The sequence below is a fragment of the Spinacia oleracea genome, chromosome 1 (genome assembly GCF_020520425.1).
Source record: "Spinacia oleracea cultivar Varoflay chromosome 1, BTI_SOV_V1, whole genome shotgun sequence".
Taxonomy (NCBI): domain Eukaryota; kingdom Viridiplantae; phylum Streptophyta; class Magnoliopsida; order Caryophyllales; family Amaranthaceae; genus Spinacia; species Spinacia oleracea.
This window is the reverse complement of record NC_079487.1, coordinates 11660223-11676059: the sequence shown is the minus strand read 5'-3', so window position 1 is coordinate 11676059 and position 15837 is coordinate 11660223. Positions and strand designations below refer to the sequence as shown.

The 15837-nt window shown below is 44.1% G+C and overlaps 1 protein-coding gene across 1 annotated transcript; it reads left to right on the top strand.

The window, feature by feature from the left end:
- The first annotated feature begins 535 nt into the window (after positions 1-535).
- LOC110791773 (uncharacterized) lies at positions 536-4798 on the top strand. Its single transcript, XM_021996536.2, has one exon. The coding sequence runs from the start codon at positions 536-538 to the stop codon at positions 4796-4798; it is 4263 nt and encodes a 1420-aa protein (XP_021852228.2).
- Positions 4799-15837: the final 11039 nt, after the last annotated feature.

Sequence of the window (15837 nt, the reverse complement as noted above, 5' to 3'; positions counted from 1 at the left end):
TCAACCCTCACTTCTAAACCCCGTCCATCCGTCACAAGCACAATCAGTTATCAGCCCAATAACAAAAAACACCTCGATACCGGCACAAAGGGAATTTACAGTGGAGGACGATGATGAGTTAGAAATAGAAAGCCCTGCCAGAGAGCAACCGAAAACTCCGCTGGAGCAGACGCTGCAGGAGCGCCTGTCTCCCCTGTCGGAAGTATTCACGGGAGAGCAATTGAAAACACTGTCAGCGGTGATGGCCGCTTTGTCAGAGCTACCAGCCTCGTAGCAGCCAGGGTCAGTCGGCAGTCTAAGAAAGACCAGGTCGGCGGTTCCCCAGTTACTTGTTAGGGATCTCCTAACCGCCCTGAATCAAGAAAACACCCCAGAAAAAAGAAAGCGCTCGGATCCGGCGGAAACAGAATGGCCTGAAATAGAGCAAGTCCCCATCGCGGAATACGAACGAAGAGCGCCGGTTCTACAGATAGCTAGACGGCAGACAATCCAGCCAAAGGATTCTCCCCTGTGCCGAGAAATCCTAGAAGAAAGGATGGAAAGGATAAAAATCCCGACAGGGAGATACGATGGGACGACAGATCCGAAGGATCACTGCACCACATTCGAACAGCACATGATGCTGTACACTGATTCTGATGCCATGTGGTGCAAAGTATTCCCATCCACACTCCTAGGAGGTGCAGCGAGCTGGTATAAGGGCATAGAGGCACACTCCATATACAGTTTCCGACAGCTGCAGGCGTCGTTTTTGTCACGATTTGTGAGCAAACAGAAGAGAAAGAAATCATCGGGAGAGTTGATGTCGTTCGCTCAAAGAGATAGAGAGCCGTTAAGGGATTATCTCACCCGCTTTAACAACGAGTCAATCACTATTCCCAATTTGCAGCAGGAGGTTGCTGTTCTGGCTCTTATGAGGGGAATGCAAGAGTGCGAATTCAAGAAATATCTCAGCCGGAAGTCATACACCAATCTGGGTGACGTCCTGCACAAGGCCAACGAGTACATCAGGGGGGATGAAATGATGAAGATCTCCAATGTGGTAGTGGCAACCGGCGGAAATGTCGGGTACAATCCAGGCTATAACCCACAGACGGGAAAAGGAGGAAACAATTTTCATCAGAGCAATAATCAGCAAGGGGCAGGCCAGAGAAACCAGAATAACATAAATGCCAATCCACAAGGGCAGAGAAGCCGGCAAGACAGAAGGGAGTCCAGAGGACTCTTTGATAACTACACTCCGCTGAACACACCGCGGACGGCAATTTATAACATAAACAAAAAGATGGATGGCTGGAGAAGGCCGCCACCAATGCAGAGTAGGGAAAGGAATGTCAAGAAATTTTGTGACTTCCATAATGAGCACGGCCACCTAACAGAGGACTGCAGAGACCTCAAAGACAACATTGAGGATATGGTCAGAAAGGGGTATTTCTCACAGTATAGGGCGAGGCAAGGAAATGGTAACAACAACTCGGTGGGAGGAAACCCTACCAATTCATACCGGCCACAACAGCAAAATCAACAACAATACCCTAGAATCGAGCAACCATATCAGCCGCCTAGAATCGAGCAAAAACAGCCGGAAACCAGTGCCAGAGCAGAACAGAGGGATGGCGGGAAAAAACCACCCGTGTATGTAATTTCTGGCGGCCCAGTCCACGGAGGGACAATAAGCGGCGCCAGTAGAAGCTTGGAGGAACACAGGCACATGGTAAACTTTCATAACACAAGAGTGTGGCCTAACCCACCCAGCATACCAGTGATGACGTTCTCGGAATCGGATTGCAGAGGCATCATTTTCCCGCATGATGACCCACTAGTTCTTACAATTGATATAGCAAATGCCGATGTGAACAGAGTACTGGTAGACGGCGGCAGCTCAGCAAACATCATCTTCTGGGAAGCTTTCAAACAATTGCACATACCAGAGGACGAACTTCAAAGGGTGAACTACCCAGTAATCGGTTTCTCAGGATCTACAGTGTATCCAGAGGGTAGTATAAGGCTGCCGGTGAAAATCGGAGAAGGATCCGAAATGCGAGATCTCATGGTGGATTTCCTAATCATTAAAGTACCAGCGGCCTACAATGTGATCATCGGTCGCCCATTCATACATGACGTGCAGGCGGTAGTCTCCACCTATCACTTGACAATGATATATATGTCGAACCTGGAAAGGCCGGCAAAGATAAGGGGAAGTCAGTTGGCGGCAAGGTCCTGTTACTTGACTGCTTTGAGAACACCGGGAAGAATGGTCCCAGAAGTGAACTTGACTACTGAGCCGGCAAGGCAAGAGGTACACTTGACAACTAAGCCGGCAAGACAAGAACAACTGTCAAAAAGGAAGAGCTGCACAAAAAGGGGTCGAACAGACCTGAACATGGAACACTTTGATGAAAGGCCGGTATCAGCACCAAGACCAACGCCAGATGGTCTGACAGAAAATATCGAGCTGGAGGTTGGAAACATGGATAGAACAATCGTGATCGGTACAGAAATGGGGAGTGACATGAAGGTTAACCTCATAAGCTTGCTGAGGGAGCACGCGGACATCTTAGCATTCTCGGCGGATGAGATGCCTGGTATCGATCCAGAGATAATGGTCCACCGGTTAAACGCCGACAGAAATGTCAGGCCTGTACGGCAGAAAAAACGTAATTTCTCCATGGAAAAAATGACAGCAATACAAGAAGAGGTGGATAAACTGCTGGCGGCAGGTTTTATTGAGCCATGTGACTACCCTGAATGGTTGGCAAACGTAGTAATGGTAAAAAAGTTAAGTGGGTCATGGAGAATGTGCGTAGATTTCACCAACCTTAACAGAGCATGTCCGAAAGATTTCTACCCATTACCACGGATTGATAGGCTGGTACACTCCACTAGCGGTCATGCAATGCTTAGTTTCCTAGATGCTTTCTCAGGGTATCATCAGGTCAGCCTGCATAAATCAGACAGGAAGAAGGCGGCCTTTATCACGGATGCAGGAGTTTTCTGTTATAAGGCGATGCCGTTCGGGTTGAAAAATGCAGGGGCAACATATCAAAGGCTGGTTGACAAGGTGTTTGCAGACCAAAAAGGCAGAAACGTGGAGGTCTATGTAGATGACTCTATCGTAAAAAGCCGGAAGGAGGAGGATCATGTTAGCGACCTCCGAGAAACTTTTGAAACTTTGAGAAAATACAGGATGAAATTAAACCCAAAAAAATGCGTCTTCGGAGTAAGGTCGGGAAAATTCCTGGGTTTCTTGGTCAGCGAGCGTGGCATAGACGCTAACCCTGAAAAAGTAGAAGCAATCATCAGTCTGCCGCAACCCAAAAGCGTAAAAGACATACAACGGTTGACAGGAAAAATGGCCGCCTTAAACAGATTTGTGAGCAAGTCGGCAGATAAGCAAATGCCCTTCTTCACAACCCTGAGGCAAAACAAGAAGTTCAAATGGGGGCCGGCAGAGCAAGAGGCCTTCGAAGCTCTAAAAAGTCACTTAAAGAACCTGCCAACAATAGCAAGGGCAAAAGAGGGCGGCAAATTACAACTGTACATATCGGCGTCGCCAAAGACAGTTGCAGCAGTACTGGTAGCCGAAACAGAAAACAAAGGGCAGCAGCCGGTATATTTTGTGAGCCATGTGCTAAACGGCCCAGAAACAAGGTACACGCTGGTGGAAAAAATGGCATATGCAGTCCTCATCGCGGCTAGAAAGTTAAGACCATACTTTGATGCGCATACAATCGAAGTGCTAACAAACTTTCCTCTCGAAAAAGCCATCAGCAAGCTAGATACATCAGGCCGGTTGCTAAAATGGGCAATAGAGTTGTCCGAGTTTGACTTGGAATTCCGGCCAAGAACTGCAATCAAAGCCCAGGCATTGGCGGACTTCATAGTTGAAGCGTCATACCAAGAAGATGAAGTACAAGCTGAAGTATGGGATGTGTCAGTGGATGGTTCAGCTGCACAGACAGGCAGTGGGGCTGGAATAATCATGAAATCGCCAACAGGAGACATTTTTGAGTATGCTATAAAGTTTACGTTCAACGCGTCAAATAACGAGGCAGAATACGAGGCAGCAATTGCCGGCATCCAAATGTGCCTCGCAGCAGATGCCAAAAGAGTAATACTGACAACAGACTCCCAGCTGGTAGCAAGTCAATTCAGCGGAGAATATGAGGCCAAAGAACCTTCAATGGTCAAATACCTGGAGAAGTTGAGGTCGGTGTCGGCTCAGCTAGAGAAATTCAGCATTAATCTGGTACCCCGAGCAGAAAACACACTGGCATACGCCCTATCAAAGTTAGCAATTTCAAATGTCGCCGACTTGAAAAGAACAGTCATGATGGAAGTCATGAATAAGCGAAGTACGGAGTCGGAGGTAATACGGGTCATGGCCATCACAACTACCTCAGAATGGTACGATAATATCCAAACATACATACAGACTGGAGCCCTACCAGCAGATTTGGCAGAGGCCAAAAAGACAAGAAGGGACTCGGTTTGGTACATCATCCTGTGGGGACGGTTGTACAAAAAGTCATTTAGCCTGCCATTCTTAAGGTGCCTGACAGCATTCGAGTCAGCAAGGCTGATCGAAGAGATGCACGAAGGAACATGTGGGAACCATGCCGGTGGAAAACCCCTTGCCATCATCTGTCAAAGGCAAGGCTATTACTGGCCAACAATGTTAGAAGATTGTCGAGCTTATGTAAAAAAGTGCGAGAAATGTCAAAAGTTTTCAGCTGTGATAAACTTGCCGGCCAATGATTTGATGCCCATTCTGAACCCAATCCCATTCGCACAATAGGGAATGGATATTGTTGGACCATTCCCAATGGCGGCTGGAGGGCGCAAGTTCTTAATAGTAGCAGTGGACTACTTCACCAAGTGGATAGAAGCAGAGCCGGTAGCAAAAATAACGGCAAACCAGGTGAAAAAATTCATATGGAAAAATATAATAACAAGATTCGGGCTGCCGCAGGCAATAGTTTTTGATCATGGATCACAGTTTGATTGTGCACCCATACAATGCTTCCTGGGATTATACAGAGTAAAGTTAGCTCACTCGTCAGTATGTCACCCACAGAGCAATGGGCAAGCAGAGGCGGCGAATAAGCAAATCCTGGCTGCACTGAAAAAGAAGCTAGAAGACTGTAAAGGCAAATGGGCAGATCTTATGCCAGAAATTCTGTGGTGCAACAGAACTGCTATCAAGGAGGCTACCGGCGAGATTCCATTTAAATTGAGCTTCGGGTCTGAGGCTGTCATACCGGCAGAAATGGCTCTGCCAACCATGCGAATCCAGCATTACGATGAGGAGAGAAACGATCAGCTGCTGCGACATCAGTTGGATTTCATGCCAGAAATCCGCATGAAAGCAGAAGTAAGTTCGGCAGCATACAAAAGCAGAATGAGCAGAGCATACAACAAGAAAGTGAGGCATCGGCCTCTAGGAGTAGGAGACCTGGTACTGCGGAGAACGGCGGCAACATGAAAAGGAAATGCTCAAGGAAAGCTGACAGCCAATTGGGAAGGACCATACCAGATATGGGAGGAAATAGTTCCTGGATCATACCGGTTAATGCAAATGGATGGTACCGCGCTCAAAAACTCCTGGAACGCCAGTACTCTGAGAAAGTACTATGTTTGAAAAACTATAATGATTATGTATGAGCAGACTGATTGCAATAGCAGTCTGCATTTTGCTGTTATGTATAATTAGGGCGGTCCTCAAATACGGCCAGTCCATAAATGAAGGAAGAAAAAAGCAAAAAACAAACGCGGCACAAATCAACACGCAAAGGTAATGTATGGATGTGATCAGTAACAGTAAAGAAAATAAATGCCGTTTGGGCACTTTACTGCGAAGCGTAGCAGTCCATAATAAAGTTGTTGTGATTAGTAGCTTTGGAGAAAATAAAAGCCGTTAAGGGGCACTCCATTGTGAAGCGTAGCATTCAACGAAGTGTATGGATGTGATCAGTAACAGTAAAGAAAATAAATGTCGTTTGGGCACTTTACTGCGAAGCGTAGCAGTCCATAATAAAGTTGTTGTGATTAGTAGCTTTGGAGAAAATAAATGCCGTTAAGGGGCACTCCATTGTGAAGCGTAGCATTCAACGAAGTGTATGGATGTGATCAGTAACAGTAAAGAAAATAAATGCCGTTTGGGCACTTCACTGTGAAGCGTAGCAGTCCATAATAGGTTGATGCGATTAGTAGCTTTGGAGAAAATAAATGCCGTTAAGGGGCACTCCATTGTGAAGCGTAGCATTCAGCGAATTATGTGGGTGTGATTAGTAGCCGTAAAGAAAATAAATGCCGTATGGACACTTTTACTGTGAAGCGTAGCAATCCATAATAAATTGTTGTAATTAAAAGTGTTACAGAAAATAAACGCTGTTAAGATGCAATCCATTTCGAAATATAACAATCATTTCGAAGTGTATCATTTCAACAAGTTAACAATATAGAAAGGCCGTCAACAAATAAGAGTTCATGCTAATAAAATGGAAGTATCATACGCAAAACGAAGTAAACATACAATCAAAAACTACTTGTTATAAATGCATGATTACAGCAGAAAAAACACTAAAAACCGACAGCCATCACCAAAAAAACTTGCGAAGTGATTAGCTGATAACAAGGCACAAAGGGATGCCGAATAAAACCAACACCGCCACAATAATACGATGTTATAAATTAAAATTACATCAACATTAAAGTGCCCTAACAGCATTTGCCAAAAAATCAAAAGCCAGCCGCCAAAATAAAAATAAAAATCCTAACAAGTATGAGGCCGGTTGGGAAAAGAAGAAGATCCGCAAGAGGAGGGAGGTGATGACTGCCGAAACCGTCAAACGGCATGCTCATCATCAGACCAATAGGCTGCTTCCGGAACATCCAAAGGAGGCAGGGTCCTCTGATTAGCATTGCAAATCACCGCCTCGGGTAGCTCCTGAGGCTCAAAGCCGGTTGCAACCTTATACAGCTCTTTCTCCTCATAGCCATCTTCAAACTCTTGCCAGCCATCCTCGTCCAGCTTCTTCACATGGCAAACGACTCGATGTGCAGCACACCAACCGCCGTTATGGCGCAAAGTCAGAATGTCGTTAAACCAGCCAGACTGAAGAAGTTTATCAACGGCTTTCTTGGCGGCAGATTTCCTTACTCCCGGCAAGCTTGCATTAATACTTGCCAGCCGTTGATCCAAACCGTCTGCTCTCTCAGCCTCAGCCTGCAGCCTAGGCTCAATATCACTGAGCCGTTTATTAGCCGCCTCAAAATCAGAAGCCGCAGCATCCAACTTCTTCTTGTTGTCTTCCAGCAAGGACTCAGCATCCTCAGCCCGCTTCCTCAAATCGGCCATATCAATGTTATTCTGAGTCAGCTGTAGCTGGTTCCAGCGGTAAACATAGTGCAAATCCATGCTGGACTGAACGGCCTGAATATAAAACAAGGAAGGGAATCAAAATAGCCCTCAACCGAAAAAACATATTGCAAATAAAAAATATATGCGTATAATAAATGTATACACAAGATAACATACCTTGTAGAGGTCATTAAAGTGTTGAGCAGCAAGGGCATCAATCTGACCTTGTGGCCTGTCAGCAGGCGTTATCAAATCTTTAAAGGCACGGTAGCCTAAGTCACCACCGTCCTTAGCTGAATCAGTAGCCACCGACTCCCCACACAACAGGTCAATGGTGGGATAAAACTGGTCGGTAGGTTCGCCGCCAGGAGTCTCGAACCATGGCTTCATTTGCGGTGGAATCTTGAAAGGAGTATCCTCGATCCAACCACCGGTGCGAAGGGGTAGGTGATAATTCAGCCTAGAATCCCCAGACTTGTTCTCGCTGCGACTGACGGGAGGCATACTAGAATTACCACCGATAACAGCAGCAGAAGTAGCTTGCCGGTGGAAGTCCTCAATAAAACCGCCGACAGGACCCTCGTCCAAAATCTCAAGAGAAGCTGGTGGAGACGGCTGCGCCTGAAGGGCGGTATCAGTAGTTTTCTTGGCGGCAGACTCCAAGACCGGCTCATTTGCCTCGTGATCGACGTAAGCATCATCCTCACCAGTGGCCCTTGCCCTCTTAGTGGGATTAGACCGACTGGAATTAAGAGACGACCTTTTTCGGCGGGTTCCACCTCTGCCTGTTGGATTGGATTGCATTGTGGATGAAGGCGGAGCTTGAGAAACAACGACAGAGGAGGATTTGGATTTGCAGGCGGCACTCACACGATTCTTTGCAACAGTGGTAGTAGAGCGACGAGAGGAAGCTCGGGTCGAATACGTTGATATTGTGTCGTATTTAGCTTTAGGTTGAGGAGGCTGCGTGCACACAGGTCTCCAATTCTCGTCAAAACCAAGAAGGTCCCTATCCAAGGTTTTCGTACCTGAAAAAGACGACAAAGGAATTAATACCGGAAAGACACTTGTACAAAAAAAAAAAATGATGAGTATTTTCAGGCGGGCAAATCAACTAATGGTGTGTTTACCAAAGCAATGAGTATTGCATAAGCCGACAGCAGACAACGGCTGGCTACCCAAAATATAATAGGCATTAGGAAGCCAATTTCTATTTACAGCCTGCTTTTTGCTGAGGCCGACATCAAGAATGTCGCACTCTAAATAATCAAATGCTTTTCTTTCCCGGCGGCCCAAACCACGCTGGTTATACTGCTCCATTCGAGGCCTAGGTTTGGTAAAAGTCCGCCGAAGAAGAAAATTGTCGGGAACTTGAACAAAATAAAAACGATCCTGCCAGTCTTTACAACTCGACAGCGGAGGATGCACAGTCTTCCTTTTTGTTGCACTATAGGCCGACATCCACCCTGTCTCACCGTCCTTCTTTAGCCACATCAATCGCTTGAATAAATTTAATGTCAGCGGCCATTGCTTAAACAGACACAGCCAGACGAAAGAAATAACGGTTCTGATAGTAGTAGGTGTAACCTGGGCCAAACAAACATTCCAGGCGCGAAATATCTTCTCAACGAAAGGATGCAAAGGAAAGCGAAGCCCAAAATCAAAATGCTTCGCATAAACAGCAATATGGCCGGGAGGGCAATCAAAAATTGTAGCACCTTCAGCCGGCACTACCAACTTATATTCAGCCGGTAAGCCAAGAAAAACCCCCCCATGTACTACATGATTCTTCTTAATAATCAAATCGCGCCATGTCGTCAAAATCTTTGTCGTGCGAGGAAGAGTCTCTAAAGGGGGAAGCTCTTCTTTCCTGTGAACATCCGTGGAGTCGTCGGTAAAATAAGGCTGCTCCTTAGCCTCATCCGCAAGAACTTCGGCCACTATAATATCGGCAGGGTCATCATCATCTGAGCCAATACCCTCATCGTTGGCTTCCACACCCTCATCGTTGATTTCCATACCGTCTCTACCAGACACGCCGGCTTCATCGCCACCACCACTACTGTGTTCGTCAACACCCTTACCGGCGGAATCCTCAAAAATGGAATCACCATCAGAATATTCCCCAATAGCCATACCTGTTAGGTTATGATACATATGACATTTACATAAATCATGCGGAAACAACCATTAACCCAGGAAACATATTATTTACACATAATCATATAGCATAATTAGATGCATACTCTTTGTTGCGTGCCCTCCCTAGCTGCGCCCGAACCGAACAAGAACAAGTCTTTTAGGACTCCAAATGTCGTCCCTCCGTAGATAGTCCACAGCACGTCCGGATCCGCCTTAAGATTGACCAACTAGAATCGCCCTTAAGGTACTAGAAAATTCGGCACTTTTATGAGCAAGATGTGTTTTAATTTTCTCTTAAAAAACTCACTTTTGAATACTTTGAAACTTGTGTATAAATTATGACCCCTAGGCCTTTATTTATAGAGTTATGGAAAAGGAATCGTAATCCTAGTAGGATGCGAATTAATTGGAATTAGAATCCTACATGAATTCTATTTAATTAATTTATCCAATTAGGAATAGACATTTAATCATACACTGACTCTTGCAGATTCAGGAATCACGCATGAGCACAAACTCACACACACACGGCAGCCACAAGGACTGCCCATGCGTGCGAGCTGCAGCCCACGCAGCAAGGCCCACGCATCCGTGGCCTTGGCGCGCTGGGCTGTGGCGTGCGTGCTTGCTGGGCGATGGCCTGGCTTCGTGCTGGGCCTTCGTCCGGCAGGCCTCGTCCGATGCTAATTCGTACGATACGCTTCCGATTAAAATTCCATTTCCGGAATCTATTTCCGATACGAACAATATTCAATATTTCCGATTCCGGAATTAATTTCCGTTTCGAACAAATATTTAATATTTCCGTTTCCGGAATTATTTTCCGATTCCGGTAATATTTCCGATTCTGACAATATTTCCGTTTCCGGCAATATTTCCGATTCTGGTAATATTTCCATTTCCAACAATATTTTCCGATACGTACCATGTTTCCGTTTCCGGCAACATCTACGACTTGGATAATATTCATATTTCCGATACGATCCATATTTCCGTTTCCGGCAATATCATCGTTTCCGGAGTATTCATTTCTTGCCTGTGACGATCTTAGCTCCCACTGAAACCAAGATCCGTCGGTTCCGAATATTCATAGATGGAGTATTTAATGCCATTAAATACTTGATCCGTTTACGTACTATTTGTGTGACCCTACGGGTTCAGTCAAGAGTAAGCTGTGGATTAATATCATTAATTCCACTTGAACTGAAGCGGCCTCTAGCTAGGCATTCAGCTCACTTGATCTCACTGAATTATTAACTTGTTAATTAATACTGAACCGCATTTATTAGACTTAACATAGAATGCATACTTGGACCAAGGGCATTATTTCCTTCAATACCAACGTCGTCAGTAGCAGGCTCTTTACCAGGGCGGCGACCGCTAGTGCTAGCCGGTTGTTCTGGTGCCATCCTATCAGCCTGACCAAAAGAAACACCGAGGTTGCCAGTATTAGTTCCATACTGCCCATGGCCACTACCGGCGGAATCCAAAAATTCCCGATAAGAGCGAATGTGATATCGCACTGAAATAGGGGAGACATCTAAAGCGGCCTCGGCAGCCGGAGTAGGGCGTTCATTAGATCGCATTTCCCTTATCATTCGAGACCGCAGCTGATGTAGGGCAAAGCAACGCTCTTTCTCAGCCTGACTCAAACCCTCGTCATACACCTCACGAATGGCGGTCCGTCTTAAATTAGATTGAAAGTACGGCTCCTCCCGCGCCCAACTACAATTACTCTCTCGAGGAACACTCCAACCAGAAAACCCAGAAGGTTGAGAAGAAGGATTGTCCCCGCCCAAAGTTTTGGTCATTTTCGAGGCGGCGGGTAGTAAAAAGTGAAACACAACAAAGAAAAGCAAAAGCTAAGTAATCAAAGAGGAGCAGAAAAGAGGGGGGGATACCTACGAGTTTTCTGAAGTTTGAAATACAATGAACCACGTCAAAGAGAAACACAGAAAAAACCTACAAAAAACACAGAAACAAAGAAAAATCAACCACAAGGATAAGAGAGGGGAAGGAAAACCCAGAATTCAGCAACGAAAGGAAAAGAGGCTAGTAACCTTAGCAAGTACAAATCACCACAGCAGCAAAGACTTGGTAAAACAGCAACGGAGTTCAACGCAAAACCGCAAGGGAAGAAAGAGAAATCGAAAATTCAAACGAAGTAAAAATGGTTGAAAAAGTAAATTCTCGAAGAAGTTTTGGGGTCTTATAGGTCAAAGAGGGGGGATGTGAAAGGTCATGCCCCTTAAGTCGAGCAGTTGAAGAGACAGTTACGATCGAAATCAACGGCCCAAAATAAGCACAAAAAATGAGGCACAGGATGAAGGCCACGTGGAGGAACGTGGCTAGCAATCTCCCGCCACTTGTAGGAAAAAAATTCGAAAAGCGGCTAGTCATCTGAAGTATTCCCAAGGGGGCTAGTCGTCCAAACCTTTTACAAGGGGGCTAGTCGTCCAAACCTTTTACAAGGGGGCTAGTCGTCCAAACCTTTTACAAGGGGGCTAGTCGTCCAAACCTTTTTCAAGGGGGCTAGTCGTCAAAATCTTTTTTCAAGGGGGCTAGTCGTCCAAACCTTTTACAAGGGGGCTAGTCGTCCAAACCTTTTACAAGGGGGCTAGTCGTCCAAACCTTTTACAAGGGGGTTAGTCGTCCAAACCTTTTTCAAGGGGGCTAGTCGTCAAAATCTTTTTTCAAGGGGGCCAGTCGTCAAAATCTTTTTTCCAAAGGACCTAGCAACAAAATTCTTCATTCAGAGCGAAGGCAGTCGACAAACTGTTCGCGGTCTTTTCTCAGAAATACTCGCAACACAGTCAGCACCCGCGCTTCACTCTGAGGGGGCTAGTTGTACCACCAGGTATCAAAATAATACTTATTTTTTCCCATTAAACTCTGAGGGGGCTAGTTGTACGGGGTGTCCTACCGGCACCACCCGGTACCGGCAGAACTCCCCGTATGTAAACTTAACCTGCAGGTAATCTGGTCATCTTAGGTAAATATCCTCTACCGGCATTATTTGCAAGACAACCTACCGGCATTATCATGAAGACAACCAACCAAGGGTCACTATCAACAGGTCGCTATCTAACCACAAGGGACCTACCAGATCGTACCCTTGGATTGGTCTATATAAGGAGCACCTCATTTATTGCTATGAGGTACACAAACACTTAAACACACTTCTTTCTTACTCTCTAATCATCTCTTAATCATCGATCTCTTAATCTCTCAGTAATCTTACTTAAGCATCGGAGGGGGGATCCTCGAACCACCCCCGAGGCTAGTTAATCCATTCTGTTGTGCAGATATCAACCGGCAATCTCGACAGGAATCCAGTATCCCACAGTCAGCTGTTCTCATTCCACACCCGGAACATACGGTATAATATATAGTAGCTCTTACTCGTATCACATATTTGAATCTCTCGTAGTATAATGCTCTTATCCCTAAAACATAATTCATGATATTTCAATACGATGTAACAGAACATTCAAGGTGATCCCTAAGGATAAAATGACATTCAAAGTATTTGGAGAAGTTGGTGGTCCGCATTATGCTCACTATGATTCAATAGGAGGTTGTTTTTTAAGCTTGTTTCTAGTCCTAAACTATCTCTATATTATTTCATTGGCATGACTATTTCATCTTTCACAGTCACTTAGTGCTCGATGTCTTAAAACGAAAGTATCCGAAAATAATACTCCGTAGTTATTGTTGTATGACTGTATGTGAATGACTGTTGTTTACGTACTTATACCAGTTCTAATTTGCTGCTAGGATGCCAAGAAGGTGTATCCATGTATAATCCGTTTTATGTACTATAAATATTGCTTCAATGGGATGATTGTATTGACTAATTATTCCTACTCAATAGATAAGTAGCACTAACCTAGCTATTAGCTCAAATGGGAGAGCATTGTGCAAATGCACAAGGATGTGGGTTCGAATCCCGTATAGGTTAATTTACTTGATGTAATTGTTAATATTAAAAAAAATATCCTAACACTTATAAAGCCTTGAACTTATATTACTATTCATCCAATAGTGCACTTACCATAATGCCCCTATTTTGTGTCTTAATTTTATTTTTGTCTTATTCTTATTAATAGTGTGTGGACAATTATACGCTTGATCATATAGCTATCATGTGTCTCATTTTTTTTTGTTCTTCTATTTTGCCTTTTCTTTCTTCCTTTTGTTAGGAACCCAATAACCCATTCCACCGATCTCGCATCACTATTTCTAACCTGGCTTTTCTCCATCATATTATCGTTTGTCCTATCAATGTTGATTGTGGAATGCTACATTATCAATGACACAAATATCATAAAAGTATGTACGATTTTCATATTATTAATTACATGTAAATTGAACTTTAGCTTTGTTTTTCTAGCAAATAACATAAATTTGTAAATGTTAGTCTTTTACGTAACATTTCTGTAAACTAAATTTGTATACCTTGGGGGATCGTGCGCGCTAGCGCACGGTCCAACAACTAGTATAAATAAAAAAGAAAAGAAAAAATTACTTTTAATAATCAAACCTTTTGACGATTATCCGTTAATAATCCAACCTTTCGATTAATATCTAATAATCCAACCTTTGCACCCCATTAACTTTTATTGCTCCTAACCGGTCATCAACCCACTAAAGTAGGTAACATGGACACATGTCATGCATACATTCGCTATAATTTATTAAAAAATTAATTATTTTTTTTCCTTCATTTTTTCTGACTTTTCTTTCTTTCTTCTTCCTTCCTCCTTCACTCATGCTGTAATTTTTGTTATAGTGAGAGTCAGAGTTAGCCCTCCTCCCCACTCACTCTCTCTCTCTACACCACCACCATATAAAACCACCGCCTTCCTCTGCTCTTCCACAGTTCCACCACCTCCCTCCACTACCGCCACGCTCATCTCCTTTCTCCTTTCCTCCACCCCGTAACTCACCGTTCACTTTCTCCTCTCACTATTACTCACGCACCCCGCAATTCCTCGCCATTTGCCCTACATCATTGGCTGCTTCATCCATAAACTAAATTCAGTGAAGCTAGCACAAAGCTAATTAAAACACTCAGTAGCCAATAACCGTAACACAAACTCACGCACATTACCTATTTTCTCTCTCCTATGGTCCATCGCAACACCAGTACACCACCTTGACTCCACCACCTTTGCACCACCCTACCAGCGTGCCTCCAACCACCCAATTAAACCCCACCCCTTTTGGTCCAACCCATCTCATCTCGCGCAAGCCCATGCCATTTAATTTTCTACTCCTCCTTTGTTTCGTGCCTCACCAAGTACGGGTTTTGAAAGTTGAAACTCATTACCGATTTACTGTAGACATAAATTAAAATATCAACATTTACTTCCTTTTCATGGATTTTTTTAAAAAAAAGAAAAATAAAAATAAAATAAAAACGTGACCTTTTTAGCCGGTCTCCCGTCAGGTTGGAGCAATAAAAGTTAATGGGGTGTAAAGGTTGGATTATTAGATATTAATCGAAAGGTTGGATTATTAACGGAAAATCGTCAAAAGGTTGGATTATTAAAAGTAATTTTTCCAAAAGAAAAATAGAACAAGAAGGGCGGAAAAAAAGTGTCTTCCTTGATTCAATCAAAGAGGGCGAACGAGAATCAAGAAAGGAGAAAAAAGAAGCGGCTTCCTTAAAATAATCAAATAGGGCGAAAAAAAGTTGCCCTGTCTGATATCAACAAGGAGGGCGCAAAATATTGCCCTCTTTGATTGAAATCAAAGAGGGTGAAAAATATTGCTTGCCCTACTAAGGTAATACAACGAGCCTAATAGGGCGACGAGAAGGCGATTTTTAAATCGCCCTGGTAGCCTAAAAGGGCGAGATTTACATCAAAGAGGGCGAAATATATCGCCCTCTTTGGCCTTATTTGTTGTAGTGAAGAAAACACAAAATCTCAATTTCGGAAGCATGTAGCTACTGCACGTAGTTGCTGCCACGGTGTACAAGATTTGGTGTGCGAGGAATGAAGCCTTATGGGAGTCTGCGGTGGCTAGTGTGAACACGGTAGCTAAAAGGGTTAAGGGGATCGTGAGAGTCAAGATAAGAAGTATAATGTGTAAGAAGGTTGCTCATTATGACAAGAATTGATTTGCTTCTTTGTAATTTGAATGTTTAGCTTTTGTTCCCTTTTAGTTGATTTTAGTTAGGATTGTTGGCTTTTTGTTCTTTTGAGGCTTGAGGTTGGAGGAGTCCTTCCTAGAAGGTTTTCTCTTCCTCAAGTTCTTTGTGTTGTTTGTATGTGTTTGTGCTTGTTCGATTCTAATAGATTTTCTTACTTATCAAAAAAAATTAC